Source organism: Mobula hypostoma, chromosome 19, assembly GCF_963921235.1.
Source record: "Mobula hypostoma chromosome 19, sMobHyp1.1, whole genome shotgun sequence".
In the NCBI taxonomy this organism is placed as follows: domain Eukaryota; kingdom Metazoa; phylum Chordata; class Chondrichthyes; order Myliobatiformes; family Myliobatidae; genus Mobula; species Mobula hypostoma.
The window spans coordinates 1,535,081-1,558,727 of NC_086115.1; the positions used below are offsets into that span (position 1 = coordinate 1,535,081).

Genomic DNA, 23,647 nt, shown 5'->3' on the forward strand with positions numbered 1-23,647 from the left:
TATATGAAGGAGACTCACAAAGGCAGGGGACTAACATCAGAGAGGAGGTACAGGAATCTGAAGACATACACTCCTGTAGGAGCAGCTTCTTCCCTTCTGCCATTAGGTTTCTGAACGGATCCATAAATACTATCTCACTATATTTGCCCTCCTTTTGCACTACTAATTTAAGTTTTAAAAATAAATTTCTAGCTGTAATTTAGATTTGTATGTATAGCACTGTACTGCTGCTGCAAAACAAATTTCACGATATATGTCAATAATATTAAACCTGAATCTGACTCCTGCACAAGTATATGCTGTTTAACATTGAGACAAGGAAAATTTCTTCTCTAGAGAGGTAAATCTCGGCAAATCTTCACCACTAAGAAGTATCTGAATGTTAAAAACATTCATTGAATAGAATATGGCTCTTAGAGCTTAAGGGATAGTGACACAGTGATAAAGCAATCAACTGTAAACAAATGAAGGGTCAGGTGACCCATTTCTGCTCCTGTTTTTCCATTTATGCCCTTTGCACTGTAGTTTCATTCCCACTGAGAAGTGATTTGAAAAACAAGTGCAGAAACTAAGTCTGAACTAAAAATAAAGTGATGGAAATACGCAGCTAGCCAGGCAGTATCAGTAGAAAGAGAAACAGATAATATTCCTAACCCATGACCTTTCATCAGACAAATAGTAAAGAAAATATATCAACCTGAAACATTAACCATCTCCCTCCTCTCTACAGAACAAACTTGAAACAAATTGTGTTATATAAGGTTTTGGGGTAAAAGCACACCATCAAGCAGGACTCTGTTCAGAGGTTCTGAAGGTGAAGTACAATATAACCAGCAATACGTTTTAACATAGATAATGTTCAGCCGTACAACTCAAACTCAGAGGCTATTCCGCATTTCAACTGGTAAGCTAAGAAAAAGATTTGAAATTGAACTTTTCTATTTAAATTCCCCACTTGCATCTTATCCAAACCATTTTAGATTATGTTAAGTAACCATTTAAAGTTTGCCTTTAAATTGAGATTTCCGATTCCATAATTGGTTAACCATCTGAATAATATCAAATATGCAGGTACCACCAGCAGCTAACCCACGAGATTCGTTGACTTCTTGGAATCCAATCAGTAGAGGGAGGGACTATATTTTCAAAAGTGACCACAATACCTGTTGCTGTTTGCACACCAAAGTACTAAATAAAGGCAGGAATAACCATGGGGGATTTCAATATGCAGGTAGATTAGAAAAAGCAGGTTGGTGCTGGATCCCAACCGAGGGAAATTGTAGAATGTCTACAAGATTTTTTTTACAGAGCAGCTTGTGATTGAACCCACTAGGGGAAAGGCAATTCTGGATTGGATGTTGTGTAATGAATCGGATTTGATCAGGGAGCTTAAAGTAAAGGAATCCTTGGGAGACAATGATCGTAAAATGATAGAATTCACCCAGCAGCTTAAGGAGAAGCTAAAGTCAGATGTATTAGTATCACAGTGGAGCAAATGGAACTACAGAGGCATGAGAGAAGAGATGCCAAAGTTGTTTGGAAGGGGAAACCAACAGGAATAATGGCAGAACAGTGAAGGCTGGAGTTTGTGGGAGCAATCTGAAAAGTTGCAGAATAGGTGCAAGATGAAGTGTTCTTAAGGGATGATTATTGGGAATTTAGAGGACTGGGAAGCTTTTAAAAACCAACAGAAGGCAATGAAAAAAACCATGAGGAGAGAAAAGATGAAATATGAAGTTAGCCAGTAACATCAGAGGATACCAGAAATTTTTTCAGATAAATGAAGAGCAAAACAGAGAAGAGAGTGGATATTGCACCACTGCTCACTGATATAGTAATGATGTAGAAAATGAGGTGGTAATGGGATCCAAAGAAAAAGCAGATGAACAATAAGTATTTTGCGTCATCCAGTCTTCACTTTGGAAGACAATAGCAGCATGCCAAAAATTTGAAAATGTGTCAGGGAGTGCTGTTGCTTATTACTAGGGAGAAGGAGCTTGGAAGGCTGAAAGGTCTGAAGGAAGATACGTCACCTGGACCAGATGGACTACACTCCAGGGTTCTGAAAAAGGTAGCTGAAGAGATTGTTGAGGCATCTTTCAAAAATTACCAGATTCTGGAATGGATCCAGAGGACTATAAAATTGCAAATGCCACTCCACTCTTGAAGTAGGGAGAAGAATGAAAATTATAGGCCAGTTAGTCTTACTTCAGTGATTGGGAAGATGTTAGAGTCTCTTACAAAGGAGGATACTTCGGGGTACTTGGAGGTGTATTATGAAGTAGGCCAAAGTCAGCATGACTTCCATATAGGGAAATCTTTAGAACTGAGGGAATAACAGGCAGAATAGACAAAGGAGAGTCAGTAGATGTTGCTTACTTGGATGTTCAGAAGGCCTTTGACAAAGAGCCAGACATGAGGCTGCTTAACAAGAGCCCATGGTACTACAAGAAAGATACTAGCGTGTATAGAAGATTGGTTAATCGGTAGGAGGCAAAGAGTCAGAATAAAAGGGGCCTATGCTGGTTGGCTGCTGGTGATAAGTCGTGTTCCACAGAGGTTGGTATTGGGACTGCTTCTTTACACATTACACGTCAACGGTTTGGATGATAGAATTGATACCTTTGTGGCCAAGTTTGCAAACAATACCAAGACAGCTGAAGGGGCAGGTAATGTTGAGGAACAAGGAGTCTGCAGAAGAACTTGGACAGATTGGGAGAATGGACAAAGAAATGGCAGGTATAGTGTAGGGAATTGATGGGCATGTACATTGATAAAAGGAATAAAGGCATAGATTTTTTTTCTAAACTGACAGAAAATTCTAAATTAGAATTGCAAAGAGATCTGGGAGTTCTTGTGCAGGATTTCCTAAAAGTTAACTTCCAGGTTGAAACAGTGGTAAGGAGGCAAATGCAGTGTTAGCATTCATATTGAAAGGACGAGAATACAAAAACAAGGACGTGATGCAAAGGCTTTATAAGGCATTGGTCAGTCCACAATTGGAATACTGTGAGCATGGTAGCATTGTGGTTAGCACAATGCTTTACAGTACCAGTGACCAGGGTTCAATTCCCACTACTGCCTGTAAGGAATTTGTACATTCTCTCTGTGACCGCTTGGGCTTCCTCTGTGCGCTCCGATTTCCTCCAACAGTCCAAAGACGTACCAGTTGACAGGTTAATTGGTCATTGCAAATTGTCCCGTGATTAGACGAGGGTTAAATTGGGACTGCTATGTGGCGTGGCTTGAAGGACCAGAAGGCCTACTCCACGCTGTATGCAAATAAATCAATAAAAAATATAAATAAATTTTGGGCTCATAGCTAAGAAAAGATGTACTGGCATTGTTGAAGGTTCAGAAGACGTTCACAAGAATGATTCCAAGAATGAAAGGAGCTTTTGATGATCTGTACTTGCTGGAGTTTAGATGAATGAGAGGGGAATCTCACTGAAACCTATCGAATATTGAAAGGCCTAGACAGAGTGGATGTGGAAAAGACGTTTCCTACAGGGAACAAGTCTAAGACCAAGAAGGCAAAGCCTCAGAGTAGAGGGACATCCACTTAAAACAAAGATGAGAAGGAATTTCTTTAGCCAGAGAAGGGTGAATTTGTGGAATTCATTGCCACAGACGCTATGGAGGCCAAGTTATTGAGTCTATTTAAAGCAGAGGTTGATGGGTTCTTGGTTAGTCAGGGCATCAATAGTTACAGGGAGATGGCAGGAGAATGGGGCTGACTAATATTAACCCACATAAAAAATGCTGGTGAACGCAGCAGGCTAGGCAGCATCTACAGGAAGAGGTACAGTCGACGTTTCGGGCCGAGACCCTTCGTCAGATGCTGCCTGGCCTGCTGTGTTCACCGGCATTTTTTGTGTGTGTTGCTTGAATTTCCAGCATCTGCAGATTTCCTCGTGTTTGCCTGACTAATATCAAACCAGCCGTGATGGAATGGCGGAGCAAACTCTATGGACTGAGGAGCCTAATTTTGCTCCTACGTCCTATAGTCTGATAATCAAGTCAGCAAAATGAACTCAAGGCCTAAGGCGACAAACTGATCGCAATAATAATCTCCTTTTGAAAGCTTTTGACTCCTATGAAGAATTTATTCATATCAATTTAGAAGTAAATCAAAGACGACAAAAGTTGATATTTGTATTTTTTTTAATTGAGATACAGCACAGAATAGGTTCTTATGGCTCTTTGAGCTGCACCACCCAGTAATGCCCGATTTAATCCTAGCCTAATCATGGAACAATTTACAATGACCAATTAACCTACCAACCTGTATTTATTTACTGACATAAAGTGCAGAATAGGCCCTTCCAGCCCTTGAGACACACTACCCAGCAATCCCCAGATTCAATCCTAGCCTAATCGCAGGACAATTTACAATGACTAAGTAACCTGGACCATGGGAGGAAACTGGAGCACCTGGAAAAAACTGACACAGTCACAGGGAGAACGTACAAACTCCTTGCAGTCAGCGGTGGGATTTGAACCCGGGTAGCTGGAACTAGAAAGCATTGTGCTAACCACTACGCTACCGTGCCACTTTCCACTATGCTACTGTGCGATCCTGCAGCTGTTTCAAACATTTAATACTACACTGTGTAATTTTAATGAAAATGGAAATCTAAATGGCTGTGTATCATTTATTAAAATTGATTCCCAAATCATCTTGAAATAGTAACATCATAATTTGTGGAAAACAGGAAATGGAAATTTTAATATTAGTGAATTTAAGTTAGATATGAAAAGCAGAAATTTCGCAATGGCACACAAAATGTATCCCAAGAGAAGAAATTTGTAGAATGCTTACAGGATGACTTTTTAGAGCAGTTTGTGGTAGAGCCCACTAGGGGATCAGCTATTCTGGGTGTTGTGCAATGGATTAGAAAGCTTAAGATTAAGGAATTCTCAAGGGCCAGGGATCATAATTTGATTAAATTCACTCTGCAATTTGAGAAGGAGAAGCTGAAGTCAGATATATCAGTATTATAGTGGAGTAACGGGAATTACAGAGACATGAGAGGGGAGCTGGCCAAAACTGATTGGAAGGAAACAATTGCAGGGATGACAGCAGATCAGCAATGGCTGGAGTTTCTAAAAGCATTTTGGAAAGCACAGAACAGATAATTCCAAGGAAGCAGTATTCTAAAGGCAGGATGATGTAACCACGGCAGACAAAAGAAATCAAAGCCAACATGAAACCCAAAGAGAGGGCATACAATAGAGCAAAAATTAATGGGAAGTTAAAGGATTGGGAAGCTTTTAAAAACCAAAAGGCAACTGAAAAAGTCATAAAGAAGGAAAAAATGGAATATGAAGTTAAGCTATTAAAGAGGACACCAAAAGTTTATTCAGATACAGAAAGTGCAAGCGAGGCAAGAGTAGATATCAGACCACTGGAAAATTCTACTGGAAAGGTAGTAATAAGAGACAAGGAAATAGTGGACGAACCGAATAAATATTTTGCATCAGTCCTCACTGTGGAAAACAATAGCAGTATGGTGGAAGTTCCAAGTGTCAGGAGTCATGAAGTGTGTGAAGACACCATTTCTAGAGATGAGGTTCTTGTGAAACTGAAAGGTCTGAATGCTGATAAGTCACCCGGACCAGATGATGCACACCCCAGGGTTCTGAAGAGATTCTGGAGGCTTTAATAATGATCCTTCAAGAATCAATAGATTCCAACATGGTTCCAGACGACTGAAAAATTGCAAATATCACTCCACTCTTTAAGAAGGGAGAGAGAATAAAGGAAATTATAGGCCAGGAGGAACTCAGGTCAGGCAGCATCTCTGGAAAAGAGTAAACAGTTGCCGTTTTGGGCTAAGACCCTTCTTCAGGACTGAGGGGCAAGGGTGGAGATGCCTGAATTAAAAGGTGAGGGAAGAGGAAAGAGGCTAGCTGAAAGGGGATAGGCGAAACATCAAAGGAGACCTGGGGGGAAGAAATAGGCAGGTGGGAAGTAAACTATCAGAGTGGGGAACTGGGGGGGGGGGTCAGGATGGTGGGAGAAAAGTATTGCTCAACAAAAGGAGAAATTGGTATTCATGCCATCAGGTCGGAGGATACCCAGAAGTAATATAAGGTGATGCTCCTCCACCCTGAGGGTGGCATCATCTTCAAACTTGAGAGGCCATGGATTAACACGGGAATGGGAATCAAAATTAAAATGCTTGGCCACCGGGAAGTCCCACTTGGAGTGGATGATGCGGAGGTACTGAGTTAAACTGTGCCCCTATTTATGATGGGTCTCACCAAAGTAGAAGAGGACACATCGGGAGCACTGGATACAATAGATAACCCCAGCAGATTAGCAGATTAAAATTAAAATTTATCCAGGAGTTAAGTTTACATGACTACAATAATGATTTTTTTGGTGGAAATTGCAGGGGATTAATGAATATTCAAGAATGCACACACATTATGGAAAATGTTTTTGAAGAAAGAAAGACTTATTAATAAATTACTGTGCATTGCCTCTGCCAAAGAGTGGAAGGGCAAATGACCTACTCAAATAGAAGGAGCATTTAAGAGCCCTAAAAAGCAATGAGGAGTTAAAGCAGAGAAAACAGCACAAGAATGGAAGGAAACATTGAGATAAGAGTTAAAATACAGGGCCTTATTCAGATTTAATGCATATAAAAACTGACAAATAAATTATAGAGCAATTATATAATGGGTCACAAGAAGTGATAGGACGGGATTTCAATGCCAATCCTTGGGCAATCACAATCTGGTCATGAACAACAGTACAGCACTGGAACAGGCCCTTTGGTCCACAATATTGTGCTGAACCAATGAAATAGGTAATTAAATAGTCAACTAAATTAATCCCTAAACAACAGGAATTCTGCAGATGCTGGAAATTCAAGCAACACACATCAAAGTTGCTGGTGAACGCAGCAGGCCAGGCAGCATCTCTAGGAAGAGGTACAGTCGACGTTTCAGGCCGAGATCCTTCGTCAGGACTAACTGAAGGAAGAGTTACATTTCATTATAGCACGTTTAGCCCAATTATGTTTTGATTTACTGTGCAAAATGGTTCCAACAACTATGCAGCATGTAACTGGGACACTTCCAGGAAGTCAGCTGTACAATTGCTAGTTTCATACCTGAGTGGCACACAGGAAAATCTAGAACAAGAACGTCAAGAGCAGCATTTTTTGAAAGCTATTCTTTGTTAAATTAGTGCCACCAAATGTCTCCCCCTTAAAGGCTATTAGGTAATATGATAGCATCCTGAAACTACATGACCGTAAAGCAGAACAAGTTACAAACCCAAAACACAGAATTTCACACAGAAAGTATGTATTCAATTTCCAATTTAGGTGAAAGATCATAACAGAATGCACCGTAGCCAATTTTCATTGCCCTGGATTTGTACATTCAGTCTATACAGGTATCCACTGTAGTGAGCCAGCTTATATTGTTCATTTCTTGGTGCAAGACTTAGTTTTTGTAATGTTTCAAAGTTTTCAATTTTAAATTCTAAATGTTAAGCTGTTGCATGATTTGCTAAGTATCATGCCTTTAAAGGTGACAATGAGTCAGATTACAGTTTAAACTTTTCTTAATCATCACAATGAACTAGAAATCATCACAGTAAAGAACTAGACATTTTGTATATCGAATAGTGAATGATTATGCAGTTTAATAAGAAATGACACTGGAAAATTGCAAAGATCTTTCAGGCTGAATAATGCTCTCAAAGCTTTAGTATATCTGTAATGATACGGCATTAGAATGTGTTTACCTACATAAAAAGCATTATTTCAATAACCAAAGCTTACTGGATAATAAATTAGATATAGAAATGGAATCATTTGAAATACATCATATTCTTCCAATAAGGGGCTAAACAATAAACATTTGCTTCACTTGTCAAATTTTGCGACAATGCAATTGTTACACACAGAACTCAACAAACCAATATATCTCAACCAACTTCCCTTGCTGTAAGTGACAATGCTCCCAAACAGATTTTTAAAACTAAATAAAAATTTCCTTGTTTCAAATGGCTAACAAAGATGTGAGGGAAAGATTCAAAAGAGGGAAAACAAAAAAAATAAATCTTGCAGACTCCTGAAGCATACTTCAATGCAAGCTCCTCAATGAATAGGGACAGAGATCTTTCACAGCACACATAATCACTAAATTCACCCTTCACTGAATAGATAATATTCTGGGATTCACAGGGGAAACATCCAATTAAAACTTTAGATTTTAAGTGTTGCTGATTTACATTGACAAACGTTAAATTTGTTTTCTTGTACTGGTCTCCAGAGTGTTTATGCATTATAATAGAAACATATTATAGTGCAATTGCATGCATTTATAAGAATGAGAGATGACCCCATTGAAACCTATCAAATGTTGAAAGGCCTTGACAGAGTGGATATGGAGAGGATGTTTTCTATGGTGGGAGAATCCAAGACCAGAGGACACAGCCTCAGAAAAGAGTGGCACTCTTTTAGAACAGAGATGAGGAGGAATTTCTTTAGCCAGAGTGGTGAATCTGTGGAATTCATTGCCACAGGTAGCTCTACAGGCCAAGTCAATTGGTATATTTAAGGCAAAGGTTGATAGATTCTTGATTAGTCAGGGCATGAAGGGCCATGGGGAGAAGGCAGGAGATTGTGACTGAGAGGAAAAGTGGATCAACCGTGACAGAAATGGGCAAAATGGCCGAATTCTGCTCCTATATCTTATTGTCTATTATCAATAAGACCACAGCATCACTATCTGAGGAACACCAGAAGCCACTTGCACTGCTTTGAATCCAGAAAGAGAGCTATCAATGCAACCATCTGCACCACATAGAATCCTGACAACAGAGCCTCAAATAATTGGTGAAATTAGCCTCTGCAATCCTACATCAGTTAAGTCTGGCCAAGAGCAGTCATACCATTCCAAATTTAAAACTTAAAAAGAAAAAGGTAGGTTTGATTACTTGACGCATTTTTATTTTTTAGCTCGTGCTGTAATTACTTTGTTTTTTAAGAAAATACTTAAGGCAATTTTAAGAGTTTTCATTGCCAAAGTTCCTCTACACCTCATTGCCCAACTCCACATTGGGTGCACTTGAACAAATGGAATCGAGCATTCATACAAAGTTAGTGTAAGGATGTGGGGGGTGGGGGGGGGCAATATGAAGAGTTTAGATAATAGTCCAAAACAAATGCAATTCAGCTCAGTACCTTTCAGAATTCAATGAAATAATGCACTACAGTCCAGGCTTCTGTGGAATATACAAAACCAGTTAATCTTAGGAAGAATTCAACAAGTTGTTAGGAACTGAACAGTATGTTTTGAAAACCGCCAGGATTTTGTGTGTTAAACTATTTCATTATGGAGAAAATTAGAGTAATGAAAATAATTATTGAACCCTTACCTATAGTTTCAGGCAGATCAAGCAGCTCATTATGTTGTAAATCAAGATTTGTGATTTGCGTGCATTTGCCAATCTCCGTTGGCAGGTGTTCAAGCTGATTGTGAGCCACGTCCAGTGTTATGAGGTTACATAGTTCACCTGCCAAAGAGAAAAATAGATAGTCAAATACCTTACATCGATAAATCGAGACTGTTTATCTTCTTTGAAACAGATCCATCAAGATAGAAAAATACTCAGGACTTGGTCCTCAGTTTGACTACTGCCAAGGGGATCTTGAAAACATCTTTGGTGCTTTGTTCTACTAAAATCTCTTGCTGTAATAAGAGTACTGTATGCATTCTTTGAGAAAATAACAGGCAGGATAGACAAAGGATTGTCAGTGGTATTGTGTGGATATCGGTATGGCAGTAGAGGCAAATACGTTAGAGGCTTTTAAGAGACATTTGGATAGGCACATGGATGTCAGGAAGATGGAGGGTTATGGACATTGTGTAGGTAGGAGAAATTAGTATTTGGGTGTTTTTGATCTGCTTTTTAGGTGGTTCAGCACAACATTGCAGGTCAGTGTGATTGCAACCTTTCTTTCCTTGAGTTCTACTCAAATGGACTCAATATCTGAACCCTCCATTATGCCTCCTTTGAGTGCAACTGTGATATTGTCCCTGATCAGTAGTGCAACTCCGGCCCATTCTCCACCCTCCCCCCCCACCCCCCCCCCGCCACCAACCTCCTTCCTAATCTTTTCTAAAAATACGAAAACATGGTGCATTAATCACCCATTCCTGCCACTCAACCAAGTTGCAGTAATGGGTACAACATCGTAGTTCCATGTACTGTTCAATGCTCTAAGTTAATTACCCTTTCCCATAATACTCCTAGCATTAAAATATACACACTTCAAACTGTCCGACCCATCATACCTGTTATTTCGATTTTGCCTTTCAATTCTTTCCCTGACATCTACCTTCTGGTCCGATCCTTGTCTTATTGACCTAGTACTCTGGTTCCCAGTCCCCCACAAAACTAGTTTAAACCCTCCTGAGTAGCATCAACAAACCTCCCAGCCAGGAAATTTGTTCCCCTCAGTGATGGATACAGATTAAGGTATGCGATCAAAGGCACTGCTGAAGTGATAACTTGGTAACTAAAATCCAACATTTTATTTTAATAGGTAAGCCCAGAAAAATTCATGGCCCCTCACAAGACACTTTTCCTTCCCTGGCCTTAATCCAGCAACTCTACCAAATTGCAGTCCAAATTTATCATTCTAAATTAAGAAATTACCAATCTTGAAAAATTCAAGATTTAATTACAAATGTTTCTATTCTAAAAACTTGCACCCTTTCAAACCTGCGTCAGTGGTTTTACCGCCCAAGTTAAAACATACAAGTCGAGAAATGACAATACAGATGCAATATTGTTTATATTTTGATGACATTTCAAACTTTTGGTTCCAAACTAGTTGAGACGGAAGGCACATTGTAGATTCACCACAATTCTGCCTGTTATAAAGAAATAAAAATAAGCATTAAGGCTAGCAATTAAGGCAAGATCAAATGAAGACCAAAAAATAAGATTTGCAACAAGATGATCTAAAGGTAACATAACTTACTTAAACGATAGGATGTGCCACTGGAAGAAGTTTTCAACAGAAAACAATACTTTTTTTTTTATTCTTAGAGAGTGCAGCATAGAATAAGCAGAACTAAAAGGTCAAGAGAAAATGGACTGTGCATCCAAGGATAGTTCCTGATGTAGAGATCCTTTTTAGTATCTGTATAGCAAATACACCTATAATCAAACTTTATTGTCTACAGCTCCATCTTCAGTACTATAACTCCAAGCAAACTCATCTCCAAACTCATGCTTTGGGACTCAACACTTCCTTTTGCAACAAATACTTGACTTCCTGACCAACAGACAACAATCAGTAAGGATAGGCAGCAACATCTCCACCGTGATTATCTGCAACACTAGCATACAGCAAGGCTGTGCTCCAACATTCAGCTCTCCCAAGATCAGCAAAACAAAAGAGCTGGTCATCAACTTCAGGCCACTGTTTACAACAACAGTGCTAAGGTCAAGAGGTCTGAAAGCTTCAAGCTCCAACAGTAAACATCACCAAAAGCTTGTTCTGATCCGATCGCGTAGACAGCATGGCCAAGAAAACTCACTAGCACCTTTATTTCCTAAGAGAAACCAATAGAGCTTTGACCAGCGACAAATCTGGACAGCAGAAGTTTGAGAGGAGGGGAGTTGACTCAGGTCCACTGCCCAAGTAGAAAAAGGCAGCAGCAGGTCACAGCAGTGTAATAGAGCTTTGACCAGCGACCAATCTGTATTTGGGATCGACTGGCAATTGAAGTAAGTCAGGGGCAAGTGCACCAGCCATAGTTGGAGTGGACAGTGTCAGAGTGGTGATCTTGAGGCTTTAGCTCTTCGAGGCTTCAGTCACAGAAGGCTAAGAAAAGAAGAGCAAAGCTTGAGGTTGTTTCTCCCCCCACACCCCCCTTCACTTCTTTATATCTGCTCAGCTAGAACAGTAGACAGACCAGGTAGGATAGTTGAATGTGGGTAGGCAGGGAGGCCTCCAGCATCCTTGATGATTACAACTGGGGAAAAGTGCATCCAGCAGCAGTTTCTAACAATCCATATTAAGTAGTTGGAGTTGGAACTGGTTGAACTCCAGATTACTCAAGAGGCTGAAGCAGAGGTAAGTAGGGCATATAAAAGAGGTAATTACACCCAAGATGCAGGACACAGGAAACTGGGTGACAGTAGGGAAGGGGAAGCCGGTTAAGGAGCCAGTGCAGAGTACCCCTGTGGCCATCCCCTTCAACAACAGCACTTTGGATACTGTTGGGGGGTGTTGACATCAGTGGTGGGGAAGATGCTGAAGTCAATTACAAAGGATGAAATAGCAGCACATTTGGACAGCAGTAACAGGATCGGTCCGAGTCAGCATGGATTTACGAAGGGGAAATCATGCTTGACTAATCTTCTGGAATTTTTTGAAGATGTAACTATGAAAATGGACAGGGAATGTAGTGTAACTGGACTTTCAGAAAGCCTTTGATAAGGTCCCACATAGGAGATTAGTGGGAAAAATTAGAGCACATGGTATTGGGGGTAGGGTACTGACATGGATCGTAGATTGGTTGGCAGACAGGAAACAGAGTCGGGATTAACGGGTCCCTTTCAGAATGGCGGGCGGTGACCAGTGGGATACCGCAAGGCTCGGTGCTGGGACCGCAGCTATTTACAATATACATTAATGATTTAGATGAAAGGATTAAAAGTAACATTAGCAAATTTGCAGATGACAACAAAGCTGGGTGGCAGTGTGAAATGTGCAGAGGATGTTGAGATAATGCAGGATGACTTGGACAGGTTGGGTGAGTGGGCAGATGCATGGCAGATGTGAGGTCATCCACTTTGGTGGCAAGAACAGGAAGGCAGATTACTATTTGAATGTTGTCAAGTTAGGAAAAGGGGAAGTACAACGAGATCTAGGTGTCCTTGTTCATCAGTCACTGAAAGTAAGCATGCAGGTACAGCAAGCAGTGAAGAAAGCTAATGGCATGTTGGCCTTCATAACAAGGGGAGTTGAGTATAGGAGCAAAGGGGTCCTTCTGCAGTTGTATAGGGCCCTGGTGAGACCACACCTAGAGTATTGTGTACAGTTTTGGTCTCCAAATTTGAGGAAGGACATTCTTGCTATTAAGGGAGTGCAGTGGAGGTTCATGTGGTTAATTCCTGGGATGGCGGGACTATCATATTTTGAAAGATTGGAGCGACTGGGCTTGTATACACTGGAATTTAGAAGGATGAGGGGGGATCTGATTGAAACATAAGATTATTAAGGGATTGGACACGCTAGAGGCAAGAAACATGTTCCTGATGTTGGGGGAGTCCAGAACCAGAGGCCACAATTTGAGAATAAGGGGTAGGCCATTTAGAACGGAGTTGAGGAAAAACTTTTTCACCCAGAGAGTTGTGGATCTGTGGAATGCTCTGCCTCAGAAGGCAGTGGAGGCCAATTCTCTGGATGCTTTCAAGAAAGAGTTAGATAGAGCTCTTAATGATAGCAGAGTCACGGGATATGGGGAGAAGGCAGGAACGGGGTACTGATGGTGGATGATCAGCTATGATCACAGTGAATGGCGGTGCTGGCTTGAAGGGCTGAATGGCCTACTCCTGCACCTATTGTCTATTGTGTAACAGGAAAGTCACAGTGGTTGGATCTCTAGAACGGAGTCTGGCTCTATGACTCAGAAGGGAAGTAGGGGTGGGTGGGGGGAGAGAAGAGAAGAGGCACACTGTAGTGATAAGGGAGTCCTTAGTTAGGGGAACAAACAGAAGGCTCTGTGGGCAAGAACGAGATTCCCAGGTGGTGGTACGTTGCCTCCCAGGTGCCAGGGTCTGGGACATCTCTGTATTAAGTGTGAGGGTGAACAGCCAGAGGTCATGGTCCATGTAGGTATGAATAACATGGGTAGGACGAGTGATGAAGTTCAGCATAGGATGAGGTTCAGGGAGTTAGGTGCTAAGTTTAAGAGCAGGACCTCCAGTGTTGTGATCTCAGGATTGCTACCCATGCCACATGCTAGTGAGGCCAGAAATAGAAAGATTATACAGCTTAACACATGGCTAAGAGGTTGGTGTAGCAGGGAAAGCACAAGATTTTGGATAATTGGGCTCTCTCCTAGGGAAAGTGGGACCTGTAAAGAAAGGACGGTTTGCACCTGAAACGGAGGGGGACTAATATCCGTGCAGGAAGGTTTGTTAATGCTGAACAGTGGGGTTTAAACTACAGTTGCAAAGGGATGGGAACCAAAAGTGCCAGAAAAGATAGTGGAGAGACTGGGGAGGCAGATGTTGGTAAGACCTTAGACTAAGTTAGTAATCAAAGGTTAAGCATGGAATGACTAGTTTCCTGAGCTGTGTATATTTTAATGCAAGTATCGTATGAAAGGTGGATGAGCTCAGGGCATGGATTTACGATGTTGTAGCCATTAGTGAGATTTGGTTGCAGGAAGCTCAATATTCCAGGGTCCGTTGTTTCAGACGTGACAGAGTGGGAGGTACCAAAGCAGGAAGGCTAGGATTACTAGTCAGAGAAAATGTCATGGCAGTGCTCCATCAGGACAGATTGGAGAACTCATCAGTGAGGTGTTATGGGTGGTACTGAGAAATAAGTAAGGTACGACCATGTTAATAGGTCTATATTACAGACCACCCAAAAGCCTGTCGGATTTAGAGGAACAAATTTGTAAAGAGATTACAAGAAACATAAGGTTGTTATAACAACACATACAAAATGCTGGAGGAACTCAGCAGCGTCTCGACACGATACGTCAACTGTATATTTATCCATAGATGCTGCCTGGCCTGCTGAATTCCACCAGCATTTTGTGTGTGTTGCTTGGATTTCCAACATCTGTCGATTTTTTCTTGTTTGAGGTTATTATAGTAGTTAGTTATAACTTTCCACGTATTGACTATCGATCCCATACTGTAAAAGGACTAGATGGGATAGAGTTTGTTAACTGAGTTCAGGAAAGTTTCCCTCATCAGTACGTAGAAGTCCCAAGGAAACAGCATGCGATACTGGATCTACTATTAAGGAATGAGACAGGGCAGATGACAGAAGTTTGTTTATGGGAACACTTTGCATCCAGTGGCCACAATGCCATTACCTTCAAAGTAAATATTCAAAGAGATAGGTCTGGTCCAAGGACTGAAATTCTAAGTTGGAGAAATAAGGTGTGTGAGTTGTTCCTCACACACCTTATATTCCGTCTGGGTAGCCTCCAACCTGATGGCATGAACATCGACTTCTCTAACTTCCGCTAATGCCCCACCTCCCCCTTGTACCCCATCTGTTACCTATTTTTATGCACACATTCTTTCTCTTACTCTCCTTTTTCTCCCTCTGTCCCTCTGAATATACCCCTTGCCCATCCTCTGGGTCCCCCCCTCCCCCGCCCTTGTCTTTCTTCCCAGACCTCCTGTCCCATGATCCTCTCGTATCCCCTTTTGCCTATCACCTGTCCAGCTCTTGGCTCTATCCCTCCCCCTCCTGTCTTCTCCTGCCATTTTGGATCTCCCCCTCCCCCTTTCAAATCCCTTACTCTCTCTTCCTTCAGTTAGTCCTGACGAAGGGTCTCGGCCTGAAACGTCGACTGCACCTCTTCCTACAGATTACAGAGGTGGTGTTTGCAACACTGACATAAATCAGGGTAGATAAATCCCCAGGGCCTCACAAAGTGTTCCCTCGGACCCTATGGGAGGCAAGTGCAAAAATTGCCAGAGCCCTAGCAGAAATACTCAAAACATCCTCAATGACAGAAGTACCAGACGATTAGAAGATAGCCAATGCTGTTCCACTGTTTAAAAAAGGCTCTGAACAGAAACTAGGAAATTATAGGCCAGTGAGTCTGACATCAATTGTGGAAATGTTATTAGAAGGTATTCTAAAGGACTGGATATACAAGTATTTGGATAGACATGGACTGAGAAAGGATAGTCAGCATGGCTTTGTACATGGTAGGTCATGTCTAACCAATCTTATAGTTTTTCTGATGAAGTTACCAGGAAAGTGGATGAAGGCAAGGCAGCAGATGTTGTCTACATCAGCAGTCCCCAATCTTTTTTGCACCGTGGACCGGTTTAATGAGAATGAGAGAGAGAAAGAAAGAGGGAAAGAAAGAAAGAGAGAGGGAGAGAGGGAGAGAGGGAGAGAGGGAGAGAGGGAGAGAGGGAGAGAGGGAGAGAGGGAGAGAGGGAGAGAGGGAGAGAGGGAGAGAGGGAGAGAGGGAGAGAGGGAGAGAGGGAGAGAGGGAGAGAGGGAGAGAGGGAGAGAGGGAGAGAGGGAGAGAGGGAGAGAGGGAGAGAGGGAGAGAGGGAGAGAGGGAGAGAGGGAGAGAGGGAGAGAGGGAGAGAGGGAGAGAGGGAGAGAGGGAGAGAGGGAGAGAGGGAGAGAGGGAGAGAGGGAGAGAGGGAGAGAGGGAGAGAGGGAGAGAGGGAGAGAGGGAGAGAGGGAGAGAGGGAGAGAGGGAGAGAGGGAGAGAGGGAGAGAGGGAGAGAGGGAGAGAGGGAGAGAGGGAGAGAGGGAGAGAGGGAGAGAGGGAGAGAGGGAGAGAGGGAGAGAGGGAGAGAGGGAGAGAGGGAGAGAGGGAGAGAGGGAGAGAGGGAGAGAGGGAGAGAGGGAGAGAGGGAGAGAGGGAGAGAGGGAGAGAGGGAGAGAGGGAGAGAGGGAGAGAGGGAGAGAGGGAGAGAGGGAGAGAGGGAGAGAGGGAGAGAGAGAGGAGAGAGGAGAGAGGAGAGAGGAGAGAGGAGAGAGGAGAGAAAGAAAGAATCAGATGAGGCCAGGGCCGCACGACTCCAGGATCAAAGAGTCAAGACAAAAAAAGATGAGAGAAGAGGAGACAGAGGAGAGGCATGCACGTCTCCAGAATGACACTGAGAGACACAAGGGTGGCAGATAAACCAGAAATAATGCCATCAAAAGTGTCCTTCGTTAAATGAGCAGCTATATTTCCTTTGCTACGCATTGTTCTTCTTTAATAAACTGTTTTCTACTTCAGTTTCCAAAGCAAAGCGATACCAATAGCATTCAGGAAAATTTAATGTTCATTCTGCTCATATCAGACTGCACTACCCTTCTCTCAAAGGGTGCCCCAACAGCTCACCCCGTTGTCTAGTTGCTCTTAAACGCCTCAAGTACCTGCCTCTACCACCATACCAGGCAGCGCATTCCAACATCCACCACTGATTAAATAACTTACCCCTCACATCCCCTTTGAACTTACCTCCTCTCAACTTCAATGCATGCCTTCTGGTATTAGACATTTCTACTCTACAATACAGAAACACTATCTATTCTATCTATGCCTCTCAATCTTATAAACCTCCATTAGATCTCTCCCGAGCCTCTGCTACTCCAGAGAAAACAACTCTAGTTTATCCAGCTTCTCAAGATAGCACAGGCCCTCAAAAGCAGGCATCATCCTGGTAAACCACTTTTGCACCCTCTCCATTTAGATAATAGTCCACACTATTGTTCCTTTACCAAAGTGCATTATCATACATTTCCCAACACTGCATTCATCTGCTACTTTTTTGCCCAGTCTTCCAATTTGTCTAAGTCCTGCTGCAAGCGCATTGCTTCCATCCACCTATCTTCGTATCATCCACAAACTTTGTCACAAAACCATCAATTCCACTACTTAAATCATTGACAAACAATGTGAAAAGTAGAGGTCCCAATACTGACCCGAGGAACACCCGTTACTGGCAGCCAACCGGAAAAGGCTCCCTTTATTCCCATTCTTTGTCTCCTGCTTATCAGTTATTCCTCTATCTGTGCCATTATCTTTCCTGTAACACCACACGATTTTATCTTATTAAGCAGCCTTGTGTGGCACCTTACCAAATGCCTCTGAAATGTTCTTCATCCACTGAGAACTCCAAGAAACTCAATCTCGTAAATTTTGAAGTTCAGCAGTTAAACTGTATAATAAGCATGCTGCTGGTTAATTTAACTGTTTTGGTCACTACACAATCAGTCAGAATAAAACCTATTATCACAAACATAGCTTGAAATTTATTGTTTTGTGGAAGCAGTACCGTGCAAGACAAAATAAGTTATAATATAAACATAGATCAAAGACGAGGTAGTGTCCGTGGACTGTTCAAAAATCTGATTGTTGAGCAGAAAAAGCTATTTTTAAAACATTGTGTGTGTATATTCAGACTTCCGTACCACCTAGTAATACAAAATGTTACTGATAGTAACACAAAGACGCTATGTCCCAGATGGTGAACGTCTTCAATAACCGATGCCAACTTCTTGAGGCACCACCCGTTCTTGTTGGTGGGGGAGGGTTGTATGTACGATAGAGCTGGCAGCGTCTACAATCCTCTGCAGCCTCTTGCAATCCTGTGCATTGGAGACTCTGTATCAGGCTGTGACGTAACTAGTTAGAATGCTCTCTGATGTGCAGTTGTGCAAGTTTCAAATTTGAAAGCCTTTGGTGACATTCCAAATCACCTAACAAAAGAGCCACTGATAGCATCAACATGTTGGGCCCAGGAGAGATTCTTTGAGCACAGAAACTTGAAGCTACTTACCCTTTTCACTCCTAAGCCCTCAATGTGGACCAGTGAGTGTTCTTCCAGTGTGACTTGATTATTAAGTCCACTACCAATTCCTGAGTCTTGCTGACACTGAGTGTGATGTTGTTACCATGACACCTCTCAACCAGCCAATCTACCTCATTCCTGTTCATTGTATTAGCAGTCACAGGCTCAACTTAAAACTACTTCTGCAGTCCTCAAACAGTTAAGTAATTAATACAAAGGCAGCTCCACTTTTTGGATCATGTCACCCAACTACCACCAGTCAAGATAGTGCCTGCGTACAATGCTCCCTTGTTCGACATTTTCTGGATAGACCACAAAACTATTTATTTCATTTCTTTTGTCTTTTACATCTGTTTATCGTCTTGAATATGTTTCTGGAGCTGTTGGAGCCTGTGATTTGCAGTTTGGGTGATCCAGCGCTTTGCTGTGTCCAAGAGGAATCTGGGAGGCAGCAAGCACAGGCCTCACGGCGAGGAGGCAGTGAGCCGATGTTCAACTCCATCGTGCCAATTAAAGTGATGAGGGAGTTTGAAACATCGAGGCAAATGCGGAAGGTGAGCGTTGGCTGCCTGTCATTGTATCGCTGGTGGGATCGCTCTGGTGCCAGAGAGCGAAGCCTGTGTGACCTGCCACTGTGCCCAGAGGATGTTACCAAGGCTTGCTGTGTTTTGGATATGGATATTGACATGGTTTTGAACAATGGGACTATGAACTTTTTTTTGCGGTCTTTATAATTTTTTATATTCTGTGTTTTTCACCTGATCTTTCTTGTTTCGTTTTTGTTTTATATGGTGGAAGGGGATCTGAGGTTGTTCATTTTTCGTGCAGGGGGTGGGGAGATTTGGGGGTTGATGATCATGTTGCCATTCTTCTTTTTCTTGGTTTTGTGGCTATCTGGAGAAGAATAATTTAGGAGTTGAATAGTTTGGTAATAAATGTACTTTAGAATCTTTATTATTATGGGCAGCAAACGTATTAAATTGCTAACACTTTGTGTTTAGCTGTGGTTCCTCTACCTCTAACATCAGTATAGCAACACCAAAAGATTAATGAACAAATAAATAGTTTGTATTTATTTGAATGAAGAAAATGGGAAACATGGAATATCAATGCAATTTCCACAAATTTCATTCGAAATTGTAATCTTCCATCAAGCTTCATACATGCAGTAATTGTGTCTCAAGCTCAAAATAACTTCATGTAATGTTTAACATCACTTTATGTGCCTAGCAGAATGAATGCACCAGTACATCATATGCAGTACTTCATCTGACAAAAATGCTCCAGTATGAAAATAGTCCTCTATTCTCAAAAGCACAGAACACCCGTGCTAATCTGTTAACAATACAAACCATGTTTCTTGATGAGGGATCTCAGCCCAAAACTTTCCTTTCCATAGATGCTGCATGACCTGCTGAGTTCATCCAGCACTTTTGTGTTGCACATTGAAAGACTGGAAGGTTTTGAACAAGATGAATAAGCATCAACCAGTAAAATGTGTGCAAAGATTTAAAGTTTATTAAACATAAAATTGTATACCACGTCCACTTGCTGTTCATACTGAAACCTGCACCTAATGCACCCCCAAATAAATGCAGATATGACTCAATGTTCTACAAGCATTAATACATACATTAAATTGCTTATCATGCCAGTTTTAGGTTGCATTGTTTCTTATTTCGACCGCAGTAGTGAAATAACCCGATAGGCGCAGTAACCTATCCAGGTGAGTGATTGAATGGGCAATTTTTTAGGCCACCTTTTCTAGGCCCTTCCCCAACTGGGGTGAGCAGTGCGGTCCCTAAATAGGGCTGCTCAGTCACACAGGGGTCTGCCGAAAACAGCTGCCGCTCAGTCTCATCTGCTAGCAACCAAATACCCGGTGCCGCTGCCGTGCAGGGTTCTGACTAGGAGTTCCCAGTCCATTCGTACCTGCTCCCGTTGCCAGGCGCCCCATCGCCGTCAGACTTCAAACATGTGTAAGGTCCAGGTATTGTTCACTGCGGTCAGAGGTGGAGACCTGCGCAAGGAAGATTTTAAAGTGCCACAGGGGGTGCGCCATCCCCAGTAGCACCATCTTCACCATGATGAGGTAAATCCCGGTAGCAAGGGTGGTCCCAGGACAACTGGTCCCACATCTTGGCTGCAGGAGGCTGCCGGGTCCTTGGTCTGTTACAATACAAACATGTAAAACTCAAGCAGCAATCGGGTTTTGAAATTACAGCTGGTTTAATAAACACTGCCCTCTTGGAGAACACACATTAGGGTGCTGCTTGGTGCAAGTGCACTGGAAAGAGAGCACCTCATTCAGGACGTCGCCGAAGTGGAGCCTGAAGCCAGTCCTGCAAGGAGGTGCAGCCACAGTGGGTAACAAGCATTCAGTGTACTTAACATCTTGGCACAAGAGGAGGCCTTGGACGGACATGTCAGAACAGAAATAGGAATCTAAATTAAAATGTTTGGCCAACAGGACCCTTTTCAGTCCTGAAGAAGGGTCTCTGCCTGAAACTTGGACTCTTTATTCATTTCTATAGCTGCTGCCTAACCTGCCGAGTTCCTCCACCATTTTGTGGGTGTTAGTTTAGAAGATTGAGAGCATCTCCTACTCTGTATCTTCCTTCCACTTGCTTAGTATCGCAATCCAGACAATGGTCAATCAATACATTTGATTTTTGCAGAATCCACTATCTCATCAGATACTCCTCAGGTACTCTTATAAAATCCTGCAACCTCTGAGCTCCAACCAGATCAGCATCGCATGGTAATTTAGAAAGGAGAAATTCTGTAGGTGCTGGAAATCCAGAAAACAGACAACACAGAGGAACTCAGCAGACCAGGCAGCAACAATGGCAAGGAATAAAGTCATCGTTTTGAGTTCTTCCTGCGTTTTGTGCATGGTAATTCAGACAATGCTTTACATCATTTTCTTCAGATTGTTTATGCCCAACACTACACCATTCTTCATGAATAGCTCCGACCTTGCAAACAATTCATGTAAGCCCCTTTCCATTAGCTTCATAACAGCAGATCTGGTTTACCAACTGATTTCATAAAACACATCACTTTCCCTTTGAGATGGATACAATACTGTGCAAGTCTTAGGCACAATGCAAAAAAATTCTGTAAAGCGAAGATGTTTTCAAAAATAATGAAATGCAAAGTTTCTAAACATCAAAAAAAACTATGAAGTAAACAGTGCGGCCACCCTTTGCTTTTAAAACTGCATAAACTTTCTTAGTTACACTGACATGCAGTTTTATAAGAAAATTGACTGGTATGTTGTTTCAAGCATCTTGGAGAACTTGCCAGTTTCTCTGCAGACTCTGGCCGTCTTGGTTGCTTCTGTCTCTCCAGGTAATCCCAGACAGCTTTGATGATATTGAGATGAGGACTCTCTAGAGCAGCGGTGCCCAACCTTTTTTGCACTGCGGACCGGTTTCATGTTGACAAAATTCTTGCGGACTGGCCGACCCAGGGCGGGGGGGGGGGGAGCGGCAGGATGGCTGCCAACGGACAAGAGTAGCAGTCAAATACGTTGCGTTTACCCAGGGAGAGACTACAATGACCATGAAGCCTTGCACAGGCACCAGTGCGCATGCGTGATTTGCGCATGCGTGCACCTGCCCATTATTTTTCTACAAATCATTTTTGGCGATTCTGTTCGGGGGGTGGGGGGTGTTAATCATGACAGGAATATCTGTGATAAGTGGCTAATACACTCAATTTCGTTTCTAAAAGGCTTTATCTAATGAATTTAATATTAAACACAGTGCATATTTTCCTCGCATGAATATAGCGATAAATCAATTATCAGGGGAGGACAGGGGAGTCTGAAGTAAGTGTTGAACGAACTTCCAGTAGAAGGTTCGATATTATCATTTAAAGTTAAATTGGGTAGGTTTATGGACAGGAAATTAATAGAGGGTTATGGGCTGAGTGCAGGTCGGTGGGACTAGGTGAGAGTAGCATTCGGCACGGACTAGAAGGGCAGAGATGGCCTGTTTCCGTGCTGTAATTGTTATATGGTTATATAAGTCAATAGCATCATAACATTTTAAGTAACGTTTGGATATTAAACACAGCGCATATTTTCCCTGTATGAACATATAAAATCATTGCAACGCACCAATATCGCTGAATCAGTGGGAGCCCTGGGCTTGTTTTCCTGCAACAAGATGGTCCTATCGAGGGGTGATGGGAGACAGCTCAACTCGAATGGGGTTCCTTATGTCCAGTCTAATCCGCAATTTAGTTTTTGTTACATTCATCGCAGAGATATGTTGGAAATGGAAGCAACGTTTTCGGTGCTTCCGTGGCTATCTCAGGATATTGCGCCCTGACTTTGATCCAGAATACCGGCAGAGATGTTATGTCAAACAGCCTTTTCAGCCCGTCGTCATTTGCAAGCTCGAGGAGTTGATCTCCTTCCCACGCTGACATGGACGTCGCGCGCGTAATGGCTCAACAGTGGGCGTGACAGGGAATGAGGAAAGGTGCAGCTGACTCGTATCGCCAAATCATATCATTTCCTCGTGGCCCGGTGGTGCATGCTCTGCGGCCTGGTACCGGTCCGCAGCCCGGTGGTTGGGGACCGCTGCTCTGGAGGACTTTCCATCTGCTGCAGAACTCCTTGCTGTTCTTTTCACTGAAGATAGTTCTTTATGACTCTGGCCATGTGCTTGGGGCCATTGCCCTGCTGCAGAATGAAGTTGGGGCCAACCACACACCTCCCTGATGGAGTTGCACAATGGATGAAAATCTGCTTGTACTTCTCAGTATTGAGGACTTCATTAATTCTGACCAGATTACCAACTCCATTTGCAGAAATACAGCCCCAAACTTGCAGGGAACCTCCACTGTGTTTCAATGTTGGTAACAAACACTCATCCATGCAGCAGTTCCTAGCTTTTCTACGGACAACTATCTTCTGTTTGAGTCAAAATGTTCAAATTTTGACCCATCAGCCCAGAGCACTTGCTGCCATTGTTCAACACCTCAGTACTGTTTTCTTGTGTGTAGGCGAGTCTCTCAGCTTTACTTCCACTTTGGAGGAAGCTTGGTAGCAACTCTTCTATGAAGACCACTTCTGACAAGTCT

At 42.4% G+C, this 23,647-nt stretch overlaps 1 protein-coding gene across 3 annotated transcripts in view; it reads right to left on the reverse strand.

Moving 5' to 3' along the window:
• The window catches only part of shoc2 (SHOC2 leucine rich repeat scaffold protein), a 130,692-nt gene that overhangs the window by 45,931 nt on the left and 61,114 nt on the right, over positions 1–23,647 (reverse strand). For all 3 annotated transcript variants that reach the window (XM_063071227.1, XM_063071228.1, XM_063071229.1), the window contains one exon: positions 9,404–9,541. In XM_063071227.1, coding sequence (XP_062927297.1) covers positions 9,404–9,541 — 138 coding nt within the window. The remainder of the gene's footprint in view (positions 1–9,403; positions 9,542–23,647) is intronic.